We start from the raw sequence: 25,650 nt of genomic DNA on the forward strand, positions 1-25,650 counted from the left end.
CTAACCTATGCATTGACTTGCCTTTTCTTATTACTGGAGAACAGCATGGCAAAATTCAGAGAGGTACGCATTCCAGAGTTGCATTTCGGTTGGTGTACTGTTCCAGGAAGTGCAAATGAGGTAAAATGCATTAAAATGCAAAGCAAACCAAATTTCTCCTCCATCCCTGTCTCCAGAGAGAGCTTCCTGGGAACGGCATCCCTCTCCTGCTCAGTCTTGGGCCCAATTCGTGGAATAGAAAATATTCTGCATGTCTCCAAGAGAATATTAGCCACCCCAAACTGAGGAAACATATTTCGTAGGGCAAATTGTGGTCAGCTCTAGATACATTGGTGCAGCTTGGAGGAGGAAGGATCTACTTAGCATTCTCTTCCCACGCTAACCATGCACCAACTCGGAGACCAGAGCTACAGAAATGGTGGGCTGTGAAAATAAAGAGGGCCACTTAAGAGGCTGGCAGGCTCTTGCCTGAGCCATGTATCAGGTAAGCTGCTCAAGAGTCCTAGAGCTAAGCACTGCCAGGAAGGAGAAACAACAAAGGGAAGGTTTCTAGGCAACCGTAAATTCTGAAGCAATAGGCTATTAGCCTTTTCTGCTCAGCTGCATACATCAATCAAGCCAGCATCCCAGGAGGGTAGGAGCTAGGGGCAGCCCATGTATATTCAATGTTTCTCTCTGGCAAAATATTTACCTGCTCAAATGTCACCTTCCCCTTTGATCTGTAGCCCTCAGAGGGTCTGAGTCAGTGTCTCTGTACTCAAAGCCGGACGTGCGGTAGAGGTAGGGGGAGGAAGAGACGGGCTGGACTGGGCCAGTTCTGCCCATTCACGTAGCCTGGCATATCTGAAGCAGAAGAAAGCTAGGGCAGAGGATGAGCCTTGTCCTTAGAAGTATCAGGGACACCAAGTAATTATTATTTTTTAGCTGTACTCTTGAGATATGTCTTAAATTATAGCAAGCCTGAACGAACAAACACATGTTTGCAAGGTATCATGTTGGCTACAGCTCTCTGCCTAACTTTCCCTTTGAGAGGAAATCAAAGTTTGCCTTTGTGTAATGTGTGAAAGGCCCTTTTGATGAACAAACAGTGTCACATTGGATTCATGTGGTATGAGCTGAGGGTGCCATTGAGGACCTTAAAAGATCTAGGGATCCCGTAGCCCTCTAGATATTGCTGGACTACAGCTCTCATCATCCCTGGCCATTGGCCATGCTGACTAGGGCTGCTGGAGCCTGGAAGGATCTTGATCATGCTATAAAATAATGGATTGTTTCTTTAAAACATAGACCAAAAGGAGACCAAAACATAGACCAGAAGCAGGCAAATGCATGTGTACACTGTTAAGACAGTGAAGAAAAATATACGAGAAAGAATCAATAAGACATTTTTTAGGGGGAGGGGGAATATCTATCCAATTAATTTTCCTGGTTAGTTTAAGAGCTGGGGGTGGAGCAGATCTGGGTCATGATGTTCCATCTATTGGCAAAAAAGCCACGAGAACTTTGTAAAATACCACATATATATATTACAACTATGGCTGGAAGGATCTGTCAGTGTCAGTTCTCTCAGTTTCTCATTTTCCCTATCTTAAATTCAGTTTTCTAGATTTTTGCAGCAATTTCTAAAAACCCTCATAAAAATTAATCTGAATTTTAGGCTCAATTTCACCTAATAAACACATTCTGCATGCAGTTTGAGTGGTGTACACATTTTTTGCAAGCCACTTTCCCTAACAGAATGCATTTTGTATTAATATTAATGTTTTCATTACCATATTCATTCTTATGCAGCGCTATGCACAGGACCCCCTCCCTCTCAGCAGCAAGGGGGGGGGCATTCAGGCAGTGGTGGAAGCAGCTGGGGCACCACCTCTTTCACTTCCACTACCTGAAGTGGGTGCTTCACCTTGCCTCATCAGCAGACTTCCCAAACCATCTTTACTCCAGTGCAAAAATGTAAGCCACAGCTAAGCGGAGGTGTGTACCTTTGAAACAGTCATTGCACATGTGCAAATGACAGCACATTCACAGTTAACAGCTTAACTGTGGATTGGAAGGCTGAAGGGGACAGCAGACAAATCAGGCAATGCTCATCAGGTGAAGACATCCCAAACCCAGACCCTCCAAGTGTACCTGTTTTCCAGGGACAATCCTGTATTTACAGAAGCCACCCCTATTTCCGTTTCGATCCTGGAATGTCCCACTTTCCCTTAAAGGTAAAGGGACCCCTGACCATTTGGTCCAGTCGTGACCGACTCTGGGGTTGTGGCGCTCATCTCGCTTTATTGACCGAGGGAGCCGGCGTACAGCTTCCGGGTCATGTGGCCAGCATGACTAAGCCGCTTCTGGCGAATCAGAGCAGCGCACGGAAATGCCGTTTACCTTCCCGCCAGAGTGGTACCTATTTATCTACTTGCACTTGGACGTGCTTTCAAACTCCTAGGTTGGCAGGAGCAGGGACTGAGCAACGGGAGCTCACCCCATCGCGGGGATTTGAACCGCCGACCTTCTGAGCGGCAAGTCCTAGGCTCTGTGGTTTAACCCACAGCGCCACCCGCGTCCCAACCACTTTCCATTAGGACGTCCCTATTTTCAGTGGAGAAATGTTGGAGGGTGTGGAGTTATGCGACCCCCAAGGTAAGGAGATAAGTAACTATACAACCTTTAGAAGACATCGGAAAGCAGCCCTGTATAGGGAAGTTTTTTCATGTTTAATGGTGGCAAGCCCTTCTCTGGTGTGTACAACAACTGTAAAAATGCAAAAATGCAACTTGAAACACAGCGGGGGGGGGGGGGGGGATGGCTTTGCTGTGTTTCAAGCCACCAGTGTGTACACAGCTATAATCTCATTCCCCTCACAAGCTGTCATTTTCTGGTTAAGGAAAATGTACAGGCGCTGTATATTTTCCCGAATGTAGCAAGCCTGTGTACGCACGCATGCTTGCACATAGGATATTTACACAGTCCAGAAGGAAAACATTATTCCCCTCTCCCTCAATGCCACAGTCCTAATCCCATCCCCTTGCAGCTATGACAGCTATTTAAAAGAAAAAAAGGCGACCCGGTAGAGATCATTCTGAGGCATCATCTCATTTGGCCCTCCAGGCAGCCTTGATACCAGGGGGAAATACGTAGCTGCATGGCCATGTATTGGAGGAAACACACACACCTTTAAGACATTGCAGGTTTAGCCTGACTTCAGCTATACTCTCTGCGAGAGCAAACTAATTTTCATTATATAACTATGGCTCATTAGCTTTGTCACCAGCTGCTACGTTCCTTTCACTGCAGCATATGCAAATCACAAACAGACACTGATGGACTCAGTTTCACTATTGTCTCGGCCTCCTGCTGCCTCCCACACACTCCCCATTTGTCAGTTTTACCCTTTGCTCAGCCCAGTCTTCCAACGTAGGGTGAATACACTCCACCATCTATCAAGCGGAGCACACACGTAAACAACACTCGGAAAGCTGTTTATCTGTAAAGTCCTGTTACACAGCGGGGAGGATTATACTATTGTTAACCAGCTGGGTGTTGATTCTGTTGTGTTATGAAACCCTCCTCTCTGGGATGGGAAACAGATATAGGAATTTCAAAAAGTGAAAAAGCATGGGAATCAATATGGCAAAATCCATCTTTAAAAACAATTCCGGCTCACCTCCAGGAAATTTCCCTTACAAATATCTTTCGGCGGCATTGAACCCCCTTTCAGATAGAAATCCTTTAAGCTCACCATTATGTTGGGAAGGCTGTGGAGAACAAGGTTCCTGTGGGTGGCGCTGTGGGTTAAACCACAGAGCCTAGGACTTGCCAATCAGAAGGTTGGTGGTTCGAATCCCCGCGACGGAGTGAGCTCCCGTTGTTCAGTCCCTGCTCCTGCCAACCTAGCAGTTCGAAAGCACAAAGTGCAAGTAGATAAATAGGTACCGCTCCAGCGGAAAGGTAAACGGCGTTTCCGTGCGCTGCTCTGGTTCGCCAGAAGTGGCTTAGTCATGCTGGCCACATGACCTGGAAGCTGTACGCCGGCTCCCTCGGCCAATAAAGCGAGACGAGCGTCACAACCCCAGAGTCGGTCACGACTGGACCTAATGGTCAGGGGTCCCTTTACCTTTTTACCGTGGTCCAAGCCTTTTGAGGAAAAGTTTTTAACCTGACCTCCAAAATCACTAAACAATCTATCCCTCTTAATTTGTCACTTGCCTTATCCTTAGATTTGACCCCACATTCTACTCTTAAACCTAAAGAATTAATTTCCTTCTTGTTCACAGCAGCTAGACTAGTAATTGCCCAACAATGAAAGAAAACTTCTAAAATACCAATAGAGGCTTGGGTTTAATAGCATCAGAACGCCTCACATACCATTGGCGACTAATCAAAGGAATTTCCAAAAAATGATACCTTTGACACGATCTAGTCTTCCTTTTTCTCTTTTATTGAAGAAGAACACTATATTTTAATGCCACCATCATCACTGAGGCGTCTGTGGAAGGGATATATTGATTGAACATGTAATGTACTGTAACTTTTGAATAAATGTTTTTTGAATTTTTTTTAAAAATGGGAAGGAATTTATGAACAGTGGTAGGAAAATCTATGGCTGTCCAAATGCTGGACTCCAACTTTGATCAGCCCCAGCCAGCAGAGTCAAGGTTGATTAGAGTTGTAGTTCAACAGCATCTAGAGAGCCACAGGTTAGCCACCCCTGAGTTAAGCCCCTTCTGTACTGGACATTTAAAGCACTATCATACCACTTTAAACAGTCATGGCACCCCCAAAAGAACGCTGGGAAATGATATATAATGAATTGAAAAAGGTATTTAAATATACCTTTCTGAAGAAACCAGAGGCCTTTCTCTTGGGTATTGTCGGCCAAACGGTGCCAAAGAAGGATAGAACATTCTTTATGTATGCTACAACAGCAGCAAGAATACTCATCGCAAAGTATTGGAAGATACAAGACCTACCCACCTTGGAAGAATGGCAGATGAAGGTGATAGACTATATGGGACTGGCAGAAATGACTGGCAGAATCCGAGACCAGGGGAGAGAGACAGCGGAAGAAGATTGGAAGAAATTTAAGGACTATCTCAAGAAATATTAATGAATGTTAGAATGACGTTGGTTTAGAAATTGTGTGGTTTCCAGCCGGATTGGATAAGTAGTAAGAAAAGAAGGGTTAAAAATTAAACAAAATTAAGGGGAAGGATTTGCTGAATTAATATAACAGAAATTGGAATACAGAGAGGGGGGGTATGGGGAAGTTGGGAAAGTAAGGTATAAGAAAAAAAAGGGAATGAAATTATACTTGTTTTTTGTCTTGTTTTTCTTTTGTCTGTTTTTCTATTATTGTCTTGTTTTGTTTTTATATAACTATTGAAAAACTTAATAAAATTCTTTTTTTTTTAAAAAAAAAAAAGAACGCTGGGAACTGCATGGTGCTGAGCATTGTTAGGCAGCCATATTCCCCGTAAAAGGTAAAGGTAAAGGTACCCCTGCCCGTACGGGCCAGTCTTGCCAGACTCTGGGGTTGTGCACCCATCTCACTCAAGAGGCCAGGGGCCAGCGCTGTCCGAAGACACTTCCGGGCCACGTGGCCAGTGTGACATCGCTGCTCTGGCGAGCCAGAGCTGCACACGGAAACGCCGTTTACCTTCCCGCTAGAAAGCAGTCCCTATTTATCTACTTGCACCCGAGGGTGCTTTCAAACTGCTAGGCTGGCAGGCGCTGGGACCGAGCAACGGGAGCGCACCCCGCCGCGGGGATTCGAACCGCCGACCTTTCGATCGGCAAGCCCTAGGCGCTGAGGCTTTTACCCACAGCGCCACCCGCGTCCCGTCATATTCCCCGTAGAGAACTACAATTCACAGAACGGTTTAACAGTCAATGCCTCTTCCAAGGGAAGTACAGATCTTTGAATATTGTAATAATGCCGTGCGCTGATTAGCAATCTAGTTTATGTGCACTAACTGAATCTTCTGAATGTTCTTCAAGGGTAGCCCCATGAGGAGCGCATCACAGTAATCTAAACGAGATGTGACTTAAAGCCTGGATTACTGTTGCAAAATCAGACTGGAAAGGGCAATACCTTTGTTTAAATGAGAAATTACTTGCTTGGTTCCCTCTCCTCAGCCCTGTCACTAACACAACAATGTGCTCACTCATTTACTTATAACCACAACATCCTGACTGAAAGTGCAGAGCACATTGCTCACCACCCTGGCCCAGCCATGGTTTTCCTGTCAGTCCAAGCGAACAGACTCCTGTTGATTCAAAGGGTGCTGATGAGCGTCGAGAGGGGCCTGAAGGAAGACAAACGATGATTTCATATTGCCCCGTGTGTGGAAAACCAGTCTACTTTGGTAAGTTTATTTCTCTCTCCTCACTGTGTTTAAACTGCATCTCTCTCGTGAGTTCATAAGGCTAGAAATTAAGGGCAGGGCTTTGAGGCTCTGGTGAGGATGGTAAGTCTGAAATGCTCATGGTTAAAAGACTGATGACTGGGGGGAAAGTGTCTTTGTATGGGTAAGTGTTAAGATTAGGTTTCATATTAACTTGCCTCCAGATCTGCTGCTCTAGGAGGTTGTTATTGTTTAGTCGTTTAGTCGTGTCCGACTCTTCGTGACCCCCTGAACCAGAACACGCCAGGCACCCCAGTCTTCCACTGCCTCCCGCAGTTTGGTCAAACTCATGCTAGTAGCTTCAAGAACACTGTCCCACCATTTCGTCCTCTGTCGTCCCCTTCTCCTTGTACCCTCCATCTTTCCCAACATCAGGGTCTTTTCCAGGGAGTCTTCTCTTCTCATGAGGTGGCCCAAGTCTTGGAGTCTCAGCTTCAGGATCTGTCCTTCCAGTGAGCACTCAGGGCTGATTTCCTTCAGAATGGATAGGTTTGTTCTTCTTGCAGTCCATGGGACTCTCAAGAGTCTCCTCCAGCATCATAATTCAAAAGCATCAATTCTTCGGCGATCAGCCTTCTTTATGGTCTAGGAGGTTACCCCATCAAAAAAAGAAAAGAAAAGAAAAGAAAAGAAAAGAAAAGAAAAGAAAAGAAAAGAAAAGAAAAGAAAAAGAGGAGGTTCTACAAAGGGTCTACAGCTCAGTGGCAAAGCATCTGTTTTACATGCAGAATGTCCCATGTTCAACTCCCGGAATCTCCAGGGAGGATTGCTTGACATTCTGGAGAGCCACTGGCAGTTAGTGTAGACCAATGTTTCTCAAACTTAGGTCGCCAGCTGTTTTTGGACTACAACACCCATCATCCCTAGCTAGCAGAACCAGTGGTCTGGGATGGTGGGAATTGTGGTCCAAAAACAGCTGGAGACCCAAGTCTGGAAAGCCCTGGTGTCGGCAATACTGAGTTAGATGGATTAATGGTCTGACTTAGTAGAAGGCAGCTTTCAATACTCCTTTAATAACATCGGTGCAAATTCTCTGTCATGAAAGAGTTGGATATGGAGAAATTTGGGATGTCTTCTTTCACATTAGGAAAACCTTGTCCTTTCGCTTCTGGCTTCTCTGTCTGCTATGTGGCCACAACCTCTTTGCCAATTCTCTTTCCGGTCTTTGAAGTTTAACACAGCATACAAAAGAAGGGGGAGGGGGAGGGGGTTCTGAACAGAAGAACAAACCCTACATGGCTGCCTCATTGTCTGAGCTCTGGACTTTTTCAACCGAACTGCCTAATCGTTCCACTTTTGTTTTTCCGTAAAGAGTGTACATCTGATCCTAAATTTGAAGTGCTCTGTATGGCTTCTGTTGTGCCAACATCAGTCTTCCTTCAACTCCACCCCACAAAGGCACTGAGAACTATTCGTTTCTGTAAAAACTGCAGTTCCCGTGCTGAAGCCAATTTGGGTGCTATGCAGAACTATTCCAACCATGCCAAGAAAAAAAAAATGAATAGTTGCACAATACACCCATTTCAGAAGGTTATATTACCTTTCTCATGAAACATATCAGAAGAAAGGTGCATATGAAATCATAAGCACGATAAAGAACTGGTCTTGTAACGTGGGCTCCTTCTGTAATTCTGTCCAGGTAAAGTCAGGAAGCCTCCAATAGCTAAAATAGCAAAATTGGCTGAGTCACATTCTCTTACTCTGCAAAATTCTGTAGTTGCTTCAACAGGGACCTACTGTATAGGATGTGAAGAGGGCATGGAGCAAGCAGAAAAGCCAATCTGTGGGTCACTTGCAGGGTGCCTACAGAAATCCATTTTATTTGCACATTATCATTTGTGCTCAAGATGCTGTCAGAGTGGTCACACACAATCCCACTTTCAATTCTCTTTGGGCCTGCAAAAGTTGTGGAGTGGTCACAACACTTCATTTCCAAGCAGTGCATATCCTACAACTTCCTCCTGAAACCCCACAACTTTTTAGAGTATAACTGTTCTGGTTTAGTTTTTGCCCTGCTTTGGTTATGCTGTAGCCCCTCCAGACAGCACAGTGTGGTGGCGCAGGGGAAGCATCCCGGAACAAACTAAAGAAGAATGAACACACAACTAATGCGCTATTGCTGTGTCAACAGCATATTGAAGAACGTACCTGCACTAAAACACCCGTCTGGAGGGGCCCTCAGTGGAAATGTTGCTTCTTCCCTTTTTATGGCTCTTCTCAGCAACAGCACAGATAGTGAAGCCAAACTTTTGCAGGGAATTAATTATTGGAAAATAATTGGGAATTATTGGGAATTAATTCCAATTATTGGGAAATATTGGGAATTAATTCCATTCTTAATGAAATCAGCCCCGAGTGCTCACTGGAAGGACAGATCCTGAAGCTGAGGCTCCAATACTTTGGCCACCTCATGAGAAGAGAAGACTCCCTGGAAAAGACCCTGATGTTGGGGAAAGATGGAGGGCACAAGGAGAAGGAGACGGCAGAGGACGAGATGGTTGGATAGTGTTCTCGAAGCTACTAACATGAGTTTGACCAAACTGCGGGAGGCGGTGGAGGACAGAAGTGCCTGGCGTGCTCTGGTCCAGGGGGTCACGAAGAGTCAGACACGACTAAACGACTAAACAACAACAACAATTATTGGATTCGGGTGGTAGGAAACCTTCAAAGTGCTTGCTTTGGCAGACCCTGGAAGACAAACTGCTTATAGCCTACAGCCCACAAAGTACCACAGCCCTGAAACCATGCTAGGAGGGCTTCTCAGGGAAGGCCTCTCAGAAATGGCTGACCCAGAAATTGGGTTGCTTCTACTAAATTCCAGGAATCTGGCCTGGCCTCCAGTTGTAGTGGAATTCAGCACCACTCCTGAATTTGGAGGGGTTATGGACTAGGGTGGGGCTTGGGCAAGGGATACAAGTCCCCAGACAAAGATGAAGTTCCCTCAGTCACCTTACACTATCAGTCCTAGAAGATTATTTTGTTCTGTTCTTCAGTCTATTAATTTTTAATCTTCTTTTTTACATGTACCCCGTGGTCAACTCCCCCCCCCCCCACTATTTAATAATACTTGATATTAGTACTGCACTCTTCCCAACTACCCAAAGGTCTCCACAGCTGTCTCAATCATTATTACAACTGTGTAAGCTAGGCTGGTGGGACGTGGGTGGCGCTGTGGGTTAAACCACAGAGCCTAGGACTTGCCGATCAGAAGGTTGGCGGTTCGAATCCCCGTGACAGGGTGAGCTCCCGTTGCTCAGTCCCTGCTCCTGCCAACCTAGCAGTTCGAAAGCACGTCAAAGTGCAAGTAGATAAATAGGTACCACTCCGGCGGGAAGGTAAACGGTGTTTCTGTGCAATGCTCTGGTTCACCAGAAGCGGCTTAGTCATGCTGGCCACATGAACCAGAAGCTGTATGCCGGCGGCTCCCTCGGTCAATAAAGCGAGATGAGCACCGCAACCCCAGAGTCGGTCACAACTGGACCTAATGGGCAGGGGTCCCTTTACCTTTAAGCTAGCTGGTATTATGACCTGTGTCATAAGATGGAGGAGAGAAGCTGGAAGCTGTATCATTTGCCTAAAACCGTCTAGTGTGTTCACTGATGAACATACATTTGAACCCAGAACATCTCAGCTCCTTCTCAAAACACACTCCTGGCCTCTGTAAACTAACCCAGTGGTTCCCAAGTTGTACCCCCTCACCACCACAGACCACTTGAAAATTGCTGAGGATCTTGGTGGACCATTTAACGATTTTCCTCCCTGTTGTAGCAAATTGTGATATGTGCTAGATGATGTGTGATTTTTAATTGCATTTTTAATTGCTTCTTTCATTTCTTATATTGCAGTTTATTGCCTTACAGTTTGAATTCCACAGAATTAGCATTGTAATGCAATTAAATACAATATCAGAAATAAAAGGAGCAATAAAAAACTGTATGACTGTTAATGAGAACATGCCATGGACCACTGGAATGAATCTTGTGGACCACGGGTGGTCCACAGGCCATAGTTTGGGAGCCCCTGTTTTGCTCAGAGGGAAAACCGGGCAAGGTGTTCGTGGCATGGAAGTAATGCAAGGCTGGGCATTCAGGAAGCCACAGCTGTCAGAAGGTAGCAAGTGTAGCAGAAACAGGAAGAGCAGGTCACAAACAGGAAGCACTGAAGATGTGAAGCAGCAGCACTGAAATGCGAGGCAAACTTTTACAAACCACAGAGCGCAAGCAAAAGGAGAGCTCTAAAATGAGTGCAATCTGATGTCGATTATCTGTGAGACACCTGCAGTCACTGCCCCCAGTTCACCAAATGAGTTGCCAGTGGATGTTCCTGAGGGCTCAATAGCTGTGCAGCAAAAGACCTTTTGACCAGTGTGTGGTTGCTCCTTTCACTACAGGAGGTATGCAGACCCTCAGAGCCAAATGTGGCCCTCCAGGACTCTCTATCAGGCCCCCCAGGCTGCTCCTTTCTGGACTTCCTCCCTACCAGCTGACATATCCTGCTTGGGATATGTGCTTGAACTGCAATAGTGCTTCTTGCTTACGTGGGTGGAGCTGTGTGTGGACAGAGGTGTAGGAATATCTGGTACCTGCATGACTGGGATGCAGCCCATGGTCCAGGGAGAATGAGCCACGTCCAGTTGTTCTGACAAGTTTTTGGATCTGGCTAAACCCATTAGCACCATATGGCCTGCAGTGCACCATCAGACTCCCACCGATACTCTTAATAAATAATATGAGAAAACCAATTGTCTTCTCCTTGCCCTTCTCTTTCCCATTTGGGCATGCAAGATGGTTGAGTAAACAGGTGACACGTTGCATTGCTCCAGAAAACCTGGGGTGATGAGTACATGCACCGGTTTCTGTCTGCTGGTAGCCATGATGGCTATAGTCAACCTCCACTTTCAGAGACACCATTCCTCTGAATACCAGTTGCTGGAAATCACAGGTGGGAAGAATGTTGTTGCGCCCAATTCTTGCTTGCTGGTTTCCTATAAGTATCTGGTCAACCAGATACTTACTGGATGCGGGACTAGATGGGCCATTGGCCTGATCCAGCAGCCTCTTCTTATGTTATGTGACTTGAATTATGTAGGTCTGACCATCGATTTAGGGATGCCTGAGGATGTATGGAAGTGAGAGCTGGACCATAAAGAAGGCTGATCACCGAATAATTGATGCTTTTGAATTATGGTGCTGGAGGAGACTCTTGAGAGTCCCATGGACTGCAAGAAGATCAAACCTATCCATTCTGAAGGAAATCAGCCCTGAGTGCTCACTGGAAGGACAGATCCTGAAGCTGAGGCTCCAATACTTTGGCCACCTCATGAGAAGAGAAGACTCCCTGGAAAAGACCCTGATGTTGGGAAAGATGGAGGGCACAAGGAGAAGGGGACGACAGAGGACGAGATGGTGGGACAGTGTTCTTGAAGCTACTAGCATGAGTTTGACCAAACTGCGGGAGGCAGTGGAAGACAGGAGTGCCTGGCGTGCTCTGGTTCAGGGGGTCACGAAGAGTTGGACATGACTAAACGACAACAACGAGGATGGGATTGATTATGTGTCCTCCCATTCTCCATCCTTTGAAATGTCTTACTCCCTCTCCGGTCTGAAAGGCATTTGTTTTATTCTGAACTTCTGTGGTGTTCAAAGTTCTTCTTCTGTCATCACCATCCCTTCGTATGGTGCTTTTGAGTGTGCTCAAAGTGTTTCAAATTGGTAGCTCAGTGGTCCTTACAAAACTGTGTAAGGTAGGTCAATATTATAATCTCCATACTGAAGATGGGGAAGAGTCTATGTGGACAATGAATAAATTCATGGCAGAGCCAAGATTTGAACAGGAATCTTCCTGGATGAACAGCTCGCCTTCTTGGGCATTATATTACTCAAGTAAACTTTGTAACGTTTGCGCAGTCTTGGTTTGTAAGAATGAGTTAGCACCTAGGAAGTACCTGGTTCAAACTTCATGAATCTCATCCAACATCTCCCCCACCCTTTCTTCCCAATTTGCATTTGTCATACGGGGGCCACAGAGCTAACCTTCAGGGTTCTTGTAAAGATCATTGAGATAAGGTATGTGTTAAGTTGTGGGTGAACTTATCAGATGACACAGCAATTCTTCAAACAGCTCTTGTTTATTCACAGACCAGAACAGAACTGAACTGAAGGGTTCAGTCAACCTGCTTATATAGAGCTCCACTACAACGCAACAGTAACAATTTTCTAAAACTATCCAATCACTGAACGTCACTTTCGATCCCTTATTTGCATAACTATCTACAGTATCCCCCTGCTGGCCCAGGGTGAGAAGTTCAGTACATAACAGTATGTGTTGTGCTTTGAGCACTTAAGAGCACTGTTTCAATGCTCTTGTTTTTGCCAGACTGGGGAAACGGCTGACTCAAGGCTGGCACTGTCACAAGGCATTTGGCAGGATGCTTTTCGTAACTAGCTTTTGTGTGCTCTCATTCTACTTCAGAAACTTTCCAGGTTGTAGATTTCCAGTAAAAATAAACTGGCCAATTGGCTTTCTGGTGCCAGCTCTTGGCTTCTCAAGACTTCCTATTTCTCTCTCTCTCTCCTTCCCGCTCTCTCTAAACTCTCCTCAAAAGTGATAAGATAAATATTAGTGCAATTTTATCACAGGTAACAGCTGTGTCGGGTTGATTTAGTAGAATCTCACACACACTGTCTCCCTGTGGTTGAACACAGCCTTCAGAATCACACATGCTGTAAATACAGAATGTAGCTGAATAGATAGAAAGGAGGATAGTGTGGTGGCCACTTTAGGGCTCATCTGCTCTTCCATTTCTCCCGCTGCTTTCCCCTGGGAAAAACTGCGGTTTAGCACTGAATCAGAACGAACACCATTCAGGGTTTCTGTGCATTGCTGTTTGTTCCAATTTCGTGCCAAAGAGCTGGTTTTCTGAGAGCAAAGGCAAAGGCAAAACGACGGCTCGGACCTGTCTCTAGAAGGCACAGGACAAGCAAAAAACCCCTCAGACCCATGCTTTCTAGGCATGGGGCAAGTGGAAATATAGGTGAGCCCTCAGAGATTGTGATCCACTCTTCTTCCTGTTTCCATTATTCCCAATGTCCATTAATTGTTTTAGAACAGGGATGGGGAACCTTGCTGCTTTTAATGCCGAACTGAAACTAAACGGCACACTTCCGTGAGAGGAGACTCAGCAGTTCCTCATATGGCTGAGACACAGGGATTTTTTTTCAGCAGGAACTCTCCGGAAAGCCACTTCTGGGCCTGGCAAGGAGGTGGGGTTGCGGGCTTCACGCCCACCCCACGTGCGCGGGGGCTGGTTGCAGCCCCGGCGAGAACGAGGGAATCCCGGCTGCGTCGTCCGCCCAACCAGCCAATTGGGTGGCGGGGGGGCGTGGCCTGCCCTATTTAGGGCCGGCGCGGCCAGGGCTCGCCCTCTTTTCGCCGCACCAGCCATCATGTTTTCCCACCCTCCCTCCCTTTAGGCTTCTGACTTTGCTATGGGCTTCGGTCGGTCGCCGCAAGGGGCCTGGTAGGAATTTTTCCCAACTGGCAATTTCAACTCGTCACAACTCCTCAGCATTGGCAGTTAGGCATTGGTAAGGAGGGGTTAAGGGGGGGAGGAAACGCCACCCCCCAAAAAGTGAAGGGTAGTCTGATAAAGGATCCGGGGGGGCGTGGCCCCGTCCGAAGCCTATGGAGGTGTGGGCCTAAGGCACGCCCCCGAGCGGTGACCCAGGGGAGCTGCTAGTTGATGTGCCTCAGCAGGACTCCCCCTTTATGGTGTTAACCCTTGCCAGTCTTCAGCAATCGGGCTGGAGCCGGCTAGTCGATAGGACCAATGCCTAAGCCAATACCTCTCATTCCTGAAATCAATAAAGTTGTGGCCTAATTCACCCATTAACCTTAATTTTTGGTGTCCTGTGTCTTTCTTTTTCCCTGGTGGGGTGCGGGAACTCGCCACGCAACTCAATTCCGGCCCCTCTCAGGTGGACACCATTACCATTATAAGAGAACAAGGGAGGCATTCATGGTGAGTTCCGGCACCTCTTTTTCTAGAAAAATAGCACTGTGGATACACCACACCTGTAAGCCTCCATATGCTGTTGGACTACAACTCCTATCATCTCTGAGCATTGGCGACACTGGTTGGAACTGATGGGAGTAAGAGTTCAGCAATATCTGGAGGGCCAAAAGTTCTCCATCTTTGATTACAACCTGAGCCATGAGGCCAAAGTCAGAGCTGCGAAAGTAAAACAACACCCTGAAACTGTTACAGGTGGGATGAATAATATCTGATAGAATTAACTCATTTGCAAATTTCACCCATATTAATTACACTCCTGCTAAATCATGGGTGTAATTAAGTCTTGATGGTTATGGAAATGGTTACCGCTGGTAGTATTTTCATATCGCCATAGGTTCCCTAATACCACAGTAGTTATTACCACTGCTGCGGTGTTTGGTCAAGTAACTACTCCTATCAGGAGTAATTAATACTGGCGGCATGCTAATGGTACTCTAAATGCTGTCAGAAATGACTATGTCTGAGTCCTGGCTGTGAAATCCCTTCCGTTAATGAATGCTTATGGGCACAACATGACCTTACAAAGCTTGTTTGCTTGCCAGTATTTTGACTTTGCAAGGAGGAATGTGACAGGAGAATGTTTAGGATGACAAGAGAAGCACAAGGAGGAAGAAAGGAACAAAACTGACCATTGATATTAGCAATTTAAACCCAGGTATATATGCACTTAAGGGATGCAGGTGGCGCTGTGGGTTAAACCACAGAGCCTAGGACATGCTGATCAGCGGTTCGAATCCCCGCAACGGGGTGAGCTCCCGTTGCTCAGTCCCTGCTCCTGCCAACCTAGCAGTTCAAAAGCACGTCAAAGTGCAAGTAGATAAATAGGTACCACTCTGGCGGGAAGGTAAGCGGCGTTTCCGTGCGCTGCTCTGGTTAGCCAGAAGCGGCTTAGCCATGCTGACCACATGACCCGGAAGCTGTACCCGGCTCCCTCGGCCAATAAAGCGAGATGAGTGCCGCAACCCCAGAGTCGATCACGGCTGGACCTAATGGTCAGGGGTCCCTTTTTCTTATATATGCACTTAGGATACTCTGCTCTCTCTCTCCCACACCCCATTTGTAACAATCAAATTGGTTTCTTCTATTACTTTGCCTTTTCTATGTATGTCCTTAGGTGCTTTATTTTCTTACAGGGCACTCAACTTGCAATATTAAAAAAAGTGATCAGTGAGTGAAAAACAGAGCAATGGAATATATTACATTCTTGAAAATTTCAGCAAAGCATGCCTCAACATATACTGCAAAGACCACTTCCAGATTTAAAATTTAAAGATACAAGCAGCTGATTCAAAATTAACATGATTCAAAATTGAGAACATGAGCAAATCTTTTGCTTGAATGGTTATGAGGACAGGCAGTGATGGTACTTTAGAGGGGTGAAAAGGGAGACATTATATACTTATTTTACACGTTGTCTTCTTTTGTTAAACAATAAATTTATACAATTATCCATGTTTTGGGTGTTTCTGTGATTTTGTAAATTTTCTTGATAATGATGACAAACATTTATGTGGCACATTTCAAGTGGTCACAGCACGTTTTGCAAATTATCTCTCAATAATCTTTATAAGGTAGACCAAGAGTTACCAATCTTTTTGGACCAGAGGGCACATTTCAAATTTGGAAAAAGTACTGTGTGAGTTCTGGTCACAAAATGGCTGCCATGGAGTCCTGGCATAACGCAACATTAGAGAAAGTATAGTGGTACCTTGGGTTACATATGCTTCAGGTTACAGACTCTGCTAACCCAGAAATAGTACCTCGGGTTAAGAACTTTGCTTCAGGATGAGAACAGAAATTGTGCTCCGGCGGTGCGGCGGTAGCGGGAGGTCCCATTAGCTAAAGTGGTGCTTCAGGTTAAGAACAGTTTCAGGTTAAGAACCAACCTCCGGAATGAATTAAGTACTTAACCCGAGGTACCACTATACTGCTGTTGTTGTTGCTTTGCCTTGGGAAGTCACCTGAAGATCTCACAATATTGATTCCCTGCTGCCCACATAGAATGATACTGTTGTCGTCTAATAATGACAAGGATATTTTCCCAGTACTAGGGACGCAGGTGGCGCTGTGGGTAAAAGCCTCAGCGCCTAGGGCTTGCCGATCAAAAGGTCGGCGGTTCGAATCCCTGCGGCGGGGTGCGCTCCCGCTGCTCGGTCCCAGCGCCTGCCAACCTAGCAGTTCGAAAGCACCTCCGGGTGCAAGTAGATAAATAGGGACCGCTTACCAGCGGGAAGGTAAACGGCGTTTCCGTGTGCGGCTCTGGCTCACCAGAGCAGCGATGTCACGCTGGCCACGTGACCCAGAAGTGTCTCCGGATAGCGCTGGCCCCTGGCCTCTTGAGTGAGATGGGCGCACAACCCCAGAGTCTGTCAAGACTGGCCCGTACGGGCAGGGGTACCTTTACCTTTACCTTAGGGGAAAATACATGGCAGCTACGCCAATTTTTCTCTCTCTTGCACAAACAGATCAGGCACACATATGGAACATTTCTTTCACACTCACTCATACAAACACACTTCACATATACAGTGGTACCTCGGGTTAAGTACTTAATTGGTTCCGGAGGTCCGTACTTAACCTGAAACTGTTCTTAACCTGAAGCACCACTTTAGCTAATGGGGCCTCCTGCTGCTGCTGCGCCACCTGAGCACAATTTCTGTTCTCATCCTGAAGCAAAGTTCTTAACCTGAAGCACTATTTCTGGATTAGCGGAGTCTAAAACCTGAAGCGTATGTAACCTGAGGTACCACTGTATACAGCCATACATTCATCTGCCCCCCTCTCTACCCAAGTGTATCTCTCTCACACACAGAAACCGCAAAGAGCACACAAACCTCCCCCCTCTCTTTTTCACATGCAAACCGCATGCACATCTCTCCCTCTCTGCTGAAGTGCATCTCTTTCTCGCTTTTGCAGACCACACAAACACCCAGGCAGTATCAGCCCCACAACACACATCTCTCCCTCTCACACAGACCAAACATACACATGGATCACATATTCACACCTCTGCCCCCCCACATCGCACACATATCTGCCTCTTTGCCAATCACGCACATGTAGAGAAAGCAACTCACCTTCAGAAAAGCCATTCCATGGGCAAAATAGGGACCCGCCTTCAGCTCCACATCGCTGGCAGGCAACAAACAACCAGCTGAATTAATGGGGTACTCCTTTTTTCTCTTTTCTGCCCCGTCCAGACATAGCGGGTGAGGGAAGTCCCTTCACAGCATGAAGCAAGTGCCTGACGCCAGCTCCACATGGCTGGCAGGATACAAACAAGCAAGCAGGAGTGATGCCAATGGGGCAGTCTTCCCTGCCAATTCTCATTCCCTAAACATCCTTCCAAATTAGAGTGTAAGGGAGTGGGCCCTTCTAGCGCCAGTAACTGCTCTGCGCTGCTCTGTCATTTCAGCTGCATAATCTGCTTAGCGTTTACCATCTCAGTGCCTGCAGGTTTTATTCTTCTGTGTGCCATGGTAGTGACCCCTGAAGTAGGTAAAGGTAAAGGGGCCCCTGACCATTAGGTCCAGTCGTGACCGACTCTGGCGAGCCAGAGCAGCGCACGGAAACGCCATTTACCTTCCCGCCGGAGCGGTACCTATTTATCTACTTGCACTTTGACATGCTTTCGAACTGCTAGGTTGGCAGGAGCAGGGACCGAGCAACGGGAGCTCACCCCATCACGGGGATTCGAACCACTAACTTTCTGATCGGCAAGTCCTAGGCTCTGTGGTTTAACCCACAGCGCCACCCGCGTCCCTCCCAACCAACATACTCTGCTTCAAAAATTGCTTCAGTTGCAATGTTACACTTCTTCTTCTTCTTCTTCTTCTTCTTCTTCTTCTTCTTCTTCTTCTTCTTCTTCTTCTACAGGTCAGAAGGTGCACCAACTCTAGGGGGCAGAGGTGTCACCAGCCCCCTCAATATTCAGGGGGCTGAGCCTCCTGCTAAGAATTAGTGAGGGAGCGGAAGACGCCAAACCGCCAAGCGAAGTGTGGCATGGCATCGACAGAAGGCTGGCCTTTCCTGCGAGGGGTTGGGAGATGCTGCAGGGAGTGGCGTGCCACGAGGTTACACTGGCCTGCACAGCATCTCTCGACACCGTGCAGGCCAGGCCAGTACAGTTTTCTGCTAGGCCGTGCCGGTCCAGCCTGCAGGACATTGGAAGACATGTGTGACGTCACGCAATGTGACACAAATGCGACGTGTGACTTCTTGCCCCCATCTTGGGGGCAACCCAGCACCTGTGGTTAGAAGCAAATTGGAAAGGTCAGTTAGCATCCCGGTCAACTTCTTGCTTTTTTTGCTGGGAGAAGGGCCAGGTGGCTGATTTTAGGTGTTCCGAAAACAGCAGCAAATTGTTACCTATGTTGTTTATTCTCCTTGTATTTGTACAAGAGAGGCGGAGGTTTGGGGATTTTCTGCCTCGGGTGCCAAAATAACTCGGCTGGCCTTGGGTACTATGGCAACTTGACTTGTTGGCGAGGAGAGGGTGTGCGTGTGTGTGCGTGTGTGTTCCCTTTGTTTTTTCCCCACACCCGGCTGGAAAATGTCCTTGAACTGGACCTGAGGGTGGTTTAGGAGAAGCGAGGCAGACAGTGGAGTTTGTGGGCACAACTGAATAGAGATGCTGCGCTGTTTTCAGCGTCGGATTTGTATTTGATAGGAAGTGGAGCCCTCTACAGACTCTGGATGCGAATGGACTTCTGCTGAGGGACGTGTTCACCTGCTTACTAATGCTTCACCTCAGCAAGGGCAGCGAAACAGTCAGTTTGTTCCAGAACAGCCTTTTCCCTAAGGCGGCGAGGACGTACTGTGCTGAGTGTGGAGGCCTTCGGTAGCATCCCCGGCAATTGAGCTTAACGAAGGGGAGTGTGGTGTTTTTAGAGTGTGACTGATGTGTTGTGCATTTAATAAGTCCCAGCACATCCTGTTGGAAGGTGATGGGACAAAACCGCTGACAGATTTATTTTCCAGGATCAGATGGCTCCATTATTAATCACAGAAGGTACATACCAAGGGAAGGAATGAGATGAAAGATAAAAATAATCTGGATTGGGAACCGATAGAGCTTCTTTTACCTTTCTCTTTTTTTCAGTTTTCAACTGTTAAATGAAAAGTAATTTTGGATAAGAGCTTGCCTATATTTTACAGCAGGTTTCCAATATATATTTTAATATGCTGGCTATGGACTAGAGTATGTGCACAACCCGTTGATAGCTGAGGCAGACAAAGCTCACAAGTGTATTGTGCATTCGTCTTCCCCCCTTGCACTGAAGAACCTCAAGTATCAGCACCATGTTATCTTTAGCAATTTTATTTACTTAAAAGGTTTTACATATGGCCTAATCATCAAAATTTCTAAGCGGTTTACATGAACCATAAAATATACATTAACTTTACAGAGAGAATCAGATGCTAAAAACAAGCTCACCTTAAAAAAATGTTCAAAATGAAAACAGCAGTTTTAAAACATGCATTATATAATGAAATTACATATTAAAACACGTCAAATTTACACGTATGGCTAGGCTTGCTTAAACAAAATACGTTTTAGCTGGCGCTGAAAACAATACAGTGGTACCTCAGGTTAAGTACTTAATTCGTTCCGGAGGTCCGTACTTAACCTGAAACTGTTCTTAACCTGAAGCACCACTTTAGCTAATGGGGCCTCCCGCTGCTGCCGCGCTGCCAGAGCCCAATTTCTGTTCTCATCCTGAAGCAAAGTTCTTAACCTGAAGCACTATTTCTGGGTTAGCGGAGTCTGTAACCTGAAGCGTATGTAACCTGAGGTATCACTGTATAGCTTATCAATGGGAATGGAATTCCAAAGTGTAGGTCCTACCACAATGAACATTTGATTATTTAGAAGTTTTCCCATATTCCTTTACTTATTACATTTCTATCTCCACTCCTTAACTGCCTTTAGTACAAAATGGTCTTTTAGTCCCTTCCCTGCCATGATCTGGTCTGCTCTTCACACAGACTCCCAGTTAAGTTAAGGTTTTAGCCTGAATGTCTGCTTGTTAAATGTATAGCAAGGTTAAATGAATAATAATCATGTTTTCCTTTTAAACCTGCCTACCCTCAATTCTCTTCCTAAACCTGAAATAGCACTGATCTTTCTGTTTTCGATATGAGGCTCCTTTGTATGTAAGCAGTGTGCTTAGTTTGGCTCATGACTACAAGCAAGCAAAAAGCAAAATGTGAACTTGCACCGGTTTCCTCTGCCTTGGGGTACAGACCTATGAAAGTTGAAAGGAGAGTTGGGGTGCTCTAGGATCAGAAGTTCAGACCTGATCCTGCCTGGCTTAAAGAGGTGGGGATTTTCATTGTGAACCTTTGCAACCCCCATGCCTAACCTACATTTCTGTCGCGGCGGCATCACATCCTGCAGCTACATACATGAATTTTTAAATATTGTGTCAGAGGAAATTAGATGAGTTTGTGATAGTACAAATCTCCTTCCACTTTTTTTTGAGAGTGATAGCATGTGAGCAGAAGGGGTCAGGACGGAACGCCTCTATTAGTAAAGATTTGTTGCTTGTTGTGGACTTATGCTGTGATGGGGAGCTTGTGACTAACAACAACAACAACAACAATATCAATATGCCACCCATCTGACTGGGCTGCCCCAGCCACTCTGGGTGGCTTCCAACAAAAACACAATAAGACATCAAACATTAAAAACTTCCCTATACAGGGCTGCATTCAGGTGTCTTCTGAAAGTCAGATAGCTGTTTATTTCCTTGACATCTGATGGGAGGGTGTTCCACAGGGCGGATGCTGGCCCGAGGCTCATGGGAGTTGCAGTCTAACAGCATCTCAAAGACCACAGGTCCCTGTGCCTGGATGAATGCAAAACATCAGGGGTGACTGGCTTTTTAAGACCCTTGGATGGCTTACAGCACAATTCTAATTGTATGGCCAGGCACCACAACCCCTGCTATCCCATCTCTGACCACAACCCAGTCAAGACACATACTTTGGGGTCAAGTAAGGCCACAACATTATGGATTATTGATTCCAGATGTGCCTGGGCAGGCCTCAGGCCTGGGCGTCCTCTTATATACCTGCTGGGATTGACAAGGCATCTGACCCTCACCTGAATCTCATAGCTCTCCTGTAGCTGCCTCTGATTCATTATCATTTACCCAGTATACCTGAAGAAGCGTCTCCACCCCCATCGTTCTGCCCGGATGCTGAGGTCCAGCACCGAGGGCCTTCTGGCGGTTCCCTCATTGCGAGAAGCAAAGCTACAGGGTACCAGGCAGAGGGCCTTCTCGGTAGTGGCGCCTGCCCTGTGGAACGCCCTCCCATCAGATGTCAAAGCGATAAATAACTACCTGACATTCAGAAGACATCTTAAGGCAGCCCTGTTCAGGGAAGTTTTTAATCTGTGATATTTTAGTGTATTTTTGGTTTCTATGGAAGCCGCCCAGAGTGGCTGGGGAAACCCAGCCAGATGGGCGGGGTACAAATAATAAATTATTATTATTATTATTTAACTCTTGGGGGAAATAATTAGCATCACATGTCATGTGCATAAAAGTTGCCAAACCAATTAACCAACTAGAAGGATTACTGTTAATAGCACCAGTTTTCCTATAACTTGATATTGTTGGATAGTTTTGATGAGCTGCAAAAGCATTTTTAGTTTGCTTTCTGTTGTCACCCTTTTATTTATTAGTGCCACTTTGTTTTGTATGATTCCTTGCAAATGAAGGAAAAGTTTTCTACTTGTATATGTTGATAATATAATTTTGGTTACTGAGGACAATCAAGATTATACAAAACCAAGATTGGGTGCAGGCCTGGCCAGGACATAGGCATTCTGACTGTGACAAAGGTGACCTGTGTGCTTGCTTGCTTGATTAACAGCTGTTGGGAACTTCAAGGTCCCTGATCTCCCTTCTTATGGTCTATGGTCTTTGTACTGGACCTGGAGAAGAAGTATCTGAAGAAGTGTGCATGCTCACGAAAGCTCATACCAATAACAAACTTAGTTGGTCTCTAATGTGCTACTGGGAGGAAATTTTTTTTATTTTGTTTTGACTACAGCAGACCAACACAGCTACCTACCTGTAATCAGGTAAGTAGGATAAGGATTGCAACCTTAGCCTAAGACGTTCAATTGTTGATGGAGAAATAAGCAGTGGCATGATCAGCACATGCAGAGTGGAAGTATGGCTCAGCATCCCTGCATATATTCTGCTTCTAATCTTAATACAGTGGTACCTCGGTTTAAGAACAGCCCTGTTTACGAACTATTCGGTTTACAAACTCTGCAAAACTGGAAGTAGTGTCCCGGTTTGAGAACTTTACCTCAGTCTAAGAACAGAATCCGAATGGTGGAAGGGCACTGGCAGCGGGAGGCCTCATTAGGGAAAGCAGGCCTCAGTTTAAGAATGGTTTAAGAACGGACTTCCGGAATGGATTAAGTTCGTAAACCGAGGTACCACTGTAGTGTGCTTTGTGTCTAACCTGGCTGGATTCTGCTACGCCAAGTGGGAGACAAGGCGATGGCATTGGCGTTTGGTTCTGGACTCCGCTTTGGTACAAGCCAGGAGCTTAAAGTATGATATGAAGTTGGAAGTTCTGAAGCAAATAGCCATAATATCCTAGTCTGAACGCAACGGGAAACAATGGTTAATTAGACACTCCCTGGTCTAACTGTGGGATGTGAAAGTGGAGGAGTGAATGGGATCAATGCATGAACAAAAGGTTTGTGCATATCTCCGCTGAATCACAACCAGGCCATTCTCTCTCAGCACGACCTACCTCACAGAGTTGTTGTGAGAATAAAAAAAGGGGGATAATTATGACTACTTCGGAAGAAGGGCACGTTATACAGGGTGAGTCTTTTAAAAGACTCGTGGAACATGTGTACTCTATATCCATGGGGCCTCTTTTAAAGGACTCACCCTGTACAGTCATACCTCGAGTTGAATGTGCTTCGGGTTGAGTGCGTTCGAGTTGCGCTCTGCGGCAACCCAGAAGTAACGGAGCACATTACTTCCGGGTTTCACCGCTTGCACCAACGCATCTTGCGTTCCGTTCGGGATGCGAACGGGGCTCCGGAATGGATCCCGTTCACATCCTGAGGTACCACTGTATAGGTAATAATTTAACTAACTAGAAAAATAAAACACACTTGTGTCACTGCAAAAACAACAACAAAAAAGGTAAAAAAACCGCCAATCCTCTTTTCATTTTTGCTTTTCTCCCATACCAAAAAGACCAAAGTTTTCACCCTACAAAGAAAATGGTGCCCTTGCTTGAGCACTCAGAAAGAAGAATTTCCTTGAACATCTCTAAGGCTTTATGCGCCCTCTAATTGGAAAACACAAATCATATAAACTAAACAGTTTGTGACCTGGGGTAAACTATATTATTATTTTTGTGTGTGCAAAAGATGGCAAAATATGAAAGAAAAACAACATGCGATTGAAGTGAAGATGAAAGCTCCTTTATTGTCCTGGCAAGGTATGAAATATCCAATATGTAAAGTTTGAGCAAACTTCAAAAAAGATTCATGTTGCAAAAACTAAGGTGTTAAAACAGGAGGGGGAAATGGCAAATTGTTCCTGCTTGAAAAGATTCTACAACTCCTTTCATTCTGAAATTACTTTGGCAAGTAATTCCGTGGATCAAAGCTGCATTCCACATATGCTCCTCCATTAATGAGGTGCTTGGAGTATAATTACTCATACCTTTTCCCTCTCTTAACAGCTGAGCGGAAGCGTTCTCTAGGCAAAGACTACCATCCCCTTTGTCTGAAGTGCTACCATTGCAAACGGCAGCTCAGCCCTGGCCAGCACGCTGAGGTAGGAAACAAACCATCACCCCATCTGTCTGCTTCAGTGACTCGCTACACCCTGACAGCAATCTGTCTCTCCCGGCGGAGGGCTCCGCTTCCCAAGGCCTGCCTGGGATTGAGTTGCTGCCACCAAAGGCTGCTTAGAAGTGCTTTAATGTGATGGCTGGGGAGTGGAGAAGGAGGATGCACAGGCTATGGTTACTTGGAAACTGGGGAAATGCCTGTCAAGGGTACACGTGTGTGCAGAGGGTATACGTGTGTGCAGAGGGAAGATATTGCAAGACTCCCAGTGTGTATGGGCATGCAATGGGTCTCCCTACAGAGGTGGGCGAATCGGTTACCGTATTTTTCGCCCTATAGGACACACTTTTTCCCCTCTAAAAATGAAGGGGAAATGTGTCTGTGTCCTATGGGGCGAATACAGGCTTTCACTGAAGCTTGCAGAGCGAGAGGCGTCGGTGCGCACCAACCCCTCTCGCTCTCCTGGCTTCAGGAAGCTATCCGCAAGCCGTGGGAGAGCTGCCTGCACCCCGAAGCCTGGGGGCGCGCTGAGCTCAGAGCCCCCAGGCTTCGGGCTTCGTGCCTGGGGGGGGGGGGGAGAATACATTTTTTTCCCTTTATTTCCCCCCCCCAAAAAAAACTAGGTGTGCCCTACGGGCCGAAAAATATGGTAATTTCAGTCTCTCCTTTCTCCAATCTCAAATTGAGCTTGGCACATTTCCACAAATATTTGTTTTTTCAAAGGTCCTCAAATCAGATTCATCTGCCACATCTCTTCTTAATGGACACACATTTCTGCCTAATATACATGCTTTTGCAAGCAATTTCCCTTAATATTGTATGTTATGCTCACCAGCATGTGAATTTTTATGTAGATTTACCCATAATAAACGCATGCGTTCTTGAACACATTTTGGGAAGTTTGACAAACTCCATCGCAAAATTCAGATTGGTGAGAATTTTGAAGGACAGCTGCGCTTCATTTTGCAGTTTGTTTTGGGTTCCTTGAATTAGGTAGGTTTGCATTAAAATGTCGACCAACCAGAACTTCTCCCATCCTTACCTCTGTACGTAGGGACACAAGAAGCTGCCTCATAATGAGCCTGACTTGTAGTTCATCTTAGATTGGGGTCTCTCCCAGCCCTACCTGTAGATGATTCTGGGACCTTCTGCACAAAGTCATGATGTAGGCGGCCCCATAATTTCTTGTCAGGTTTGGCCCAGGCCATACAATTATGGCAGGTGGGTTTTGCCTCCTCCCGTAGTTTATAGGACAAAGGAAAAGGATCACTCTGGGATCCCATCAGGGTGAAACCTAAGTCTGCCCTTTGACGCCCATCACTAGTTGGCCA

At 46.1% G+C, this 25,650-nt stretch overlaps 1 protein-coding gene across 1 annotated transcript in view; it reads left to right on the forward strand.

Moving 5' to 3' along the window:
- The first annotated feature begins 460 nt into the window (after positions 1 to 460).
- Positions 461 to 25,650, forward strand: part of LOC310835200 (cysteine-rich protein 3-like) — a 39,046-nt gene continuing 13,856 nt past the window's right edge. Inside the window, exons 1-3 of the mRNA XM_083720008.1 lie at positions 461 to 484; positions 6,197 to 6,362; positions 24,211 to 24,305. Coding sequence (XP_083576134.1) covers positions 476 to 484; positions 6,197 to 6,362; positions 24,211 to 24,305 — 270 coding nt within the window. The 5' untranslated portion in view covers positions 461 to 475. The remainder of the gene's footprint in view (positions 485 to 6,196; positions 6,363 to 24,210; positions 24,306 to 25,650) is intronic.

Source organism: Podarcis gaigeae (assembly GCF_964106915.1).
Source record: "Podarcis gaigeae genome assembly, chromosome: 17".
In the NCBI taxonomy this organism is placed as follows: Eukaryota; Metazoa; Chordata; class Lepidosauria; order Squamata; family Lacertidae; genus Podarcis; species Podarcis gaigeae.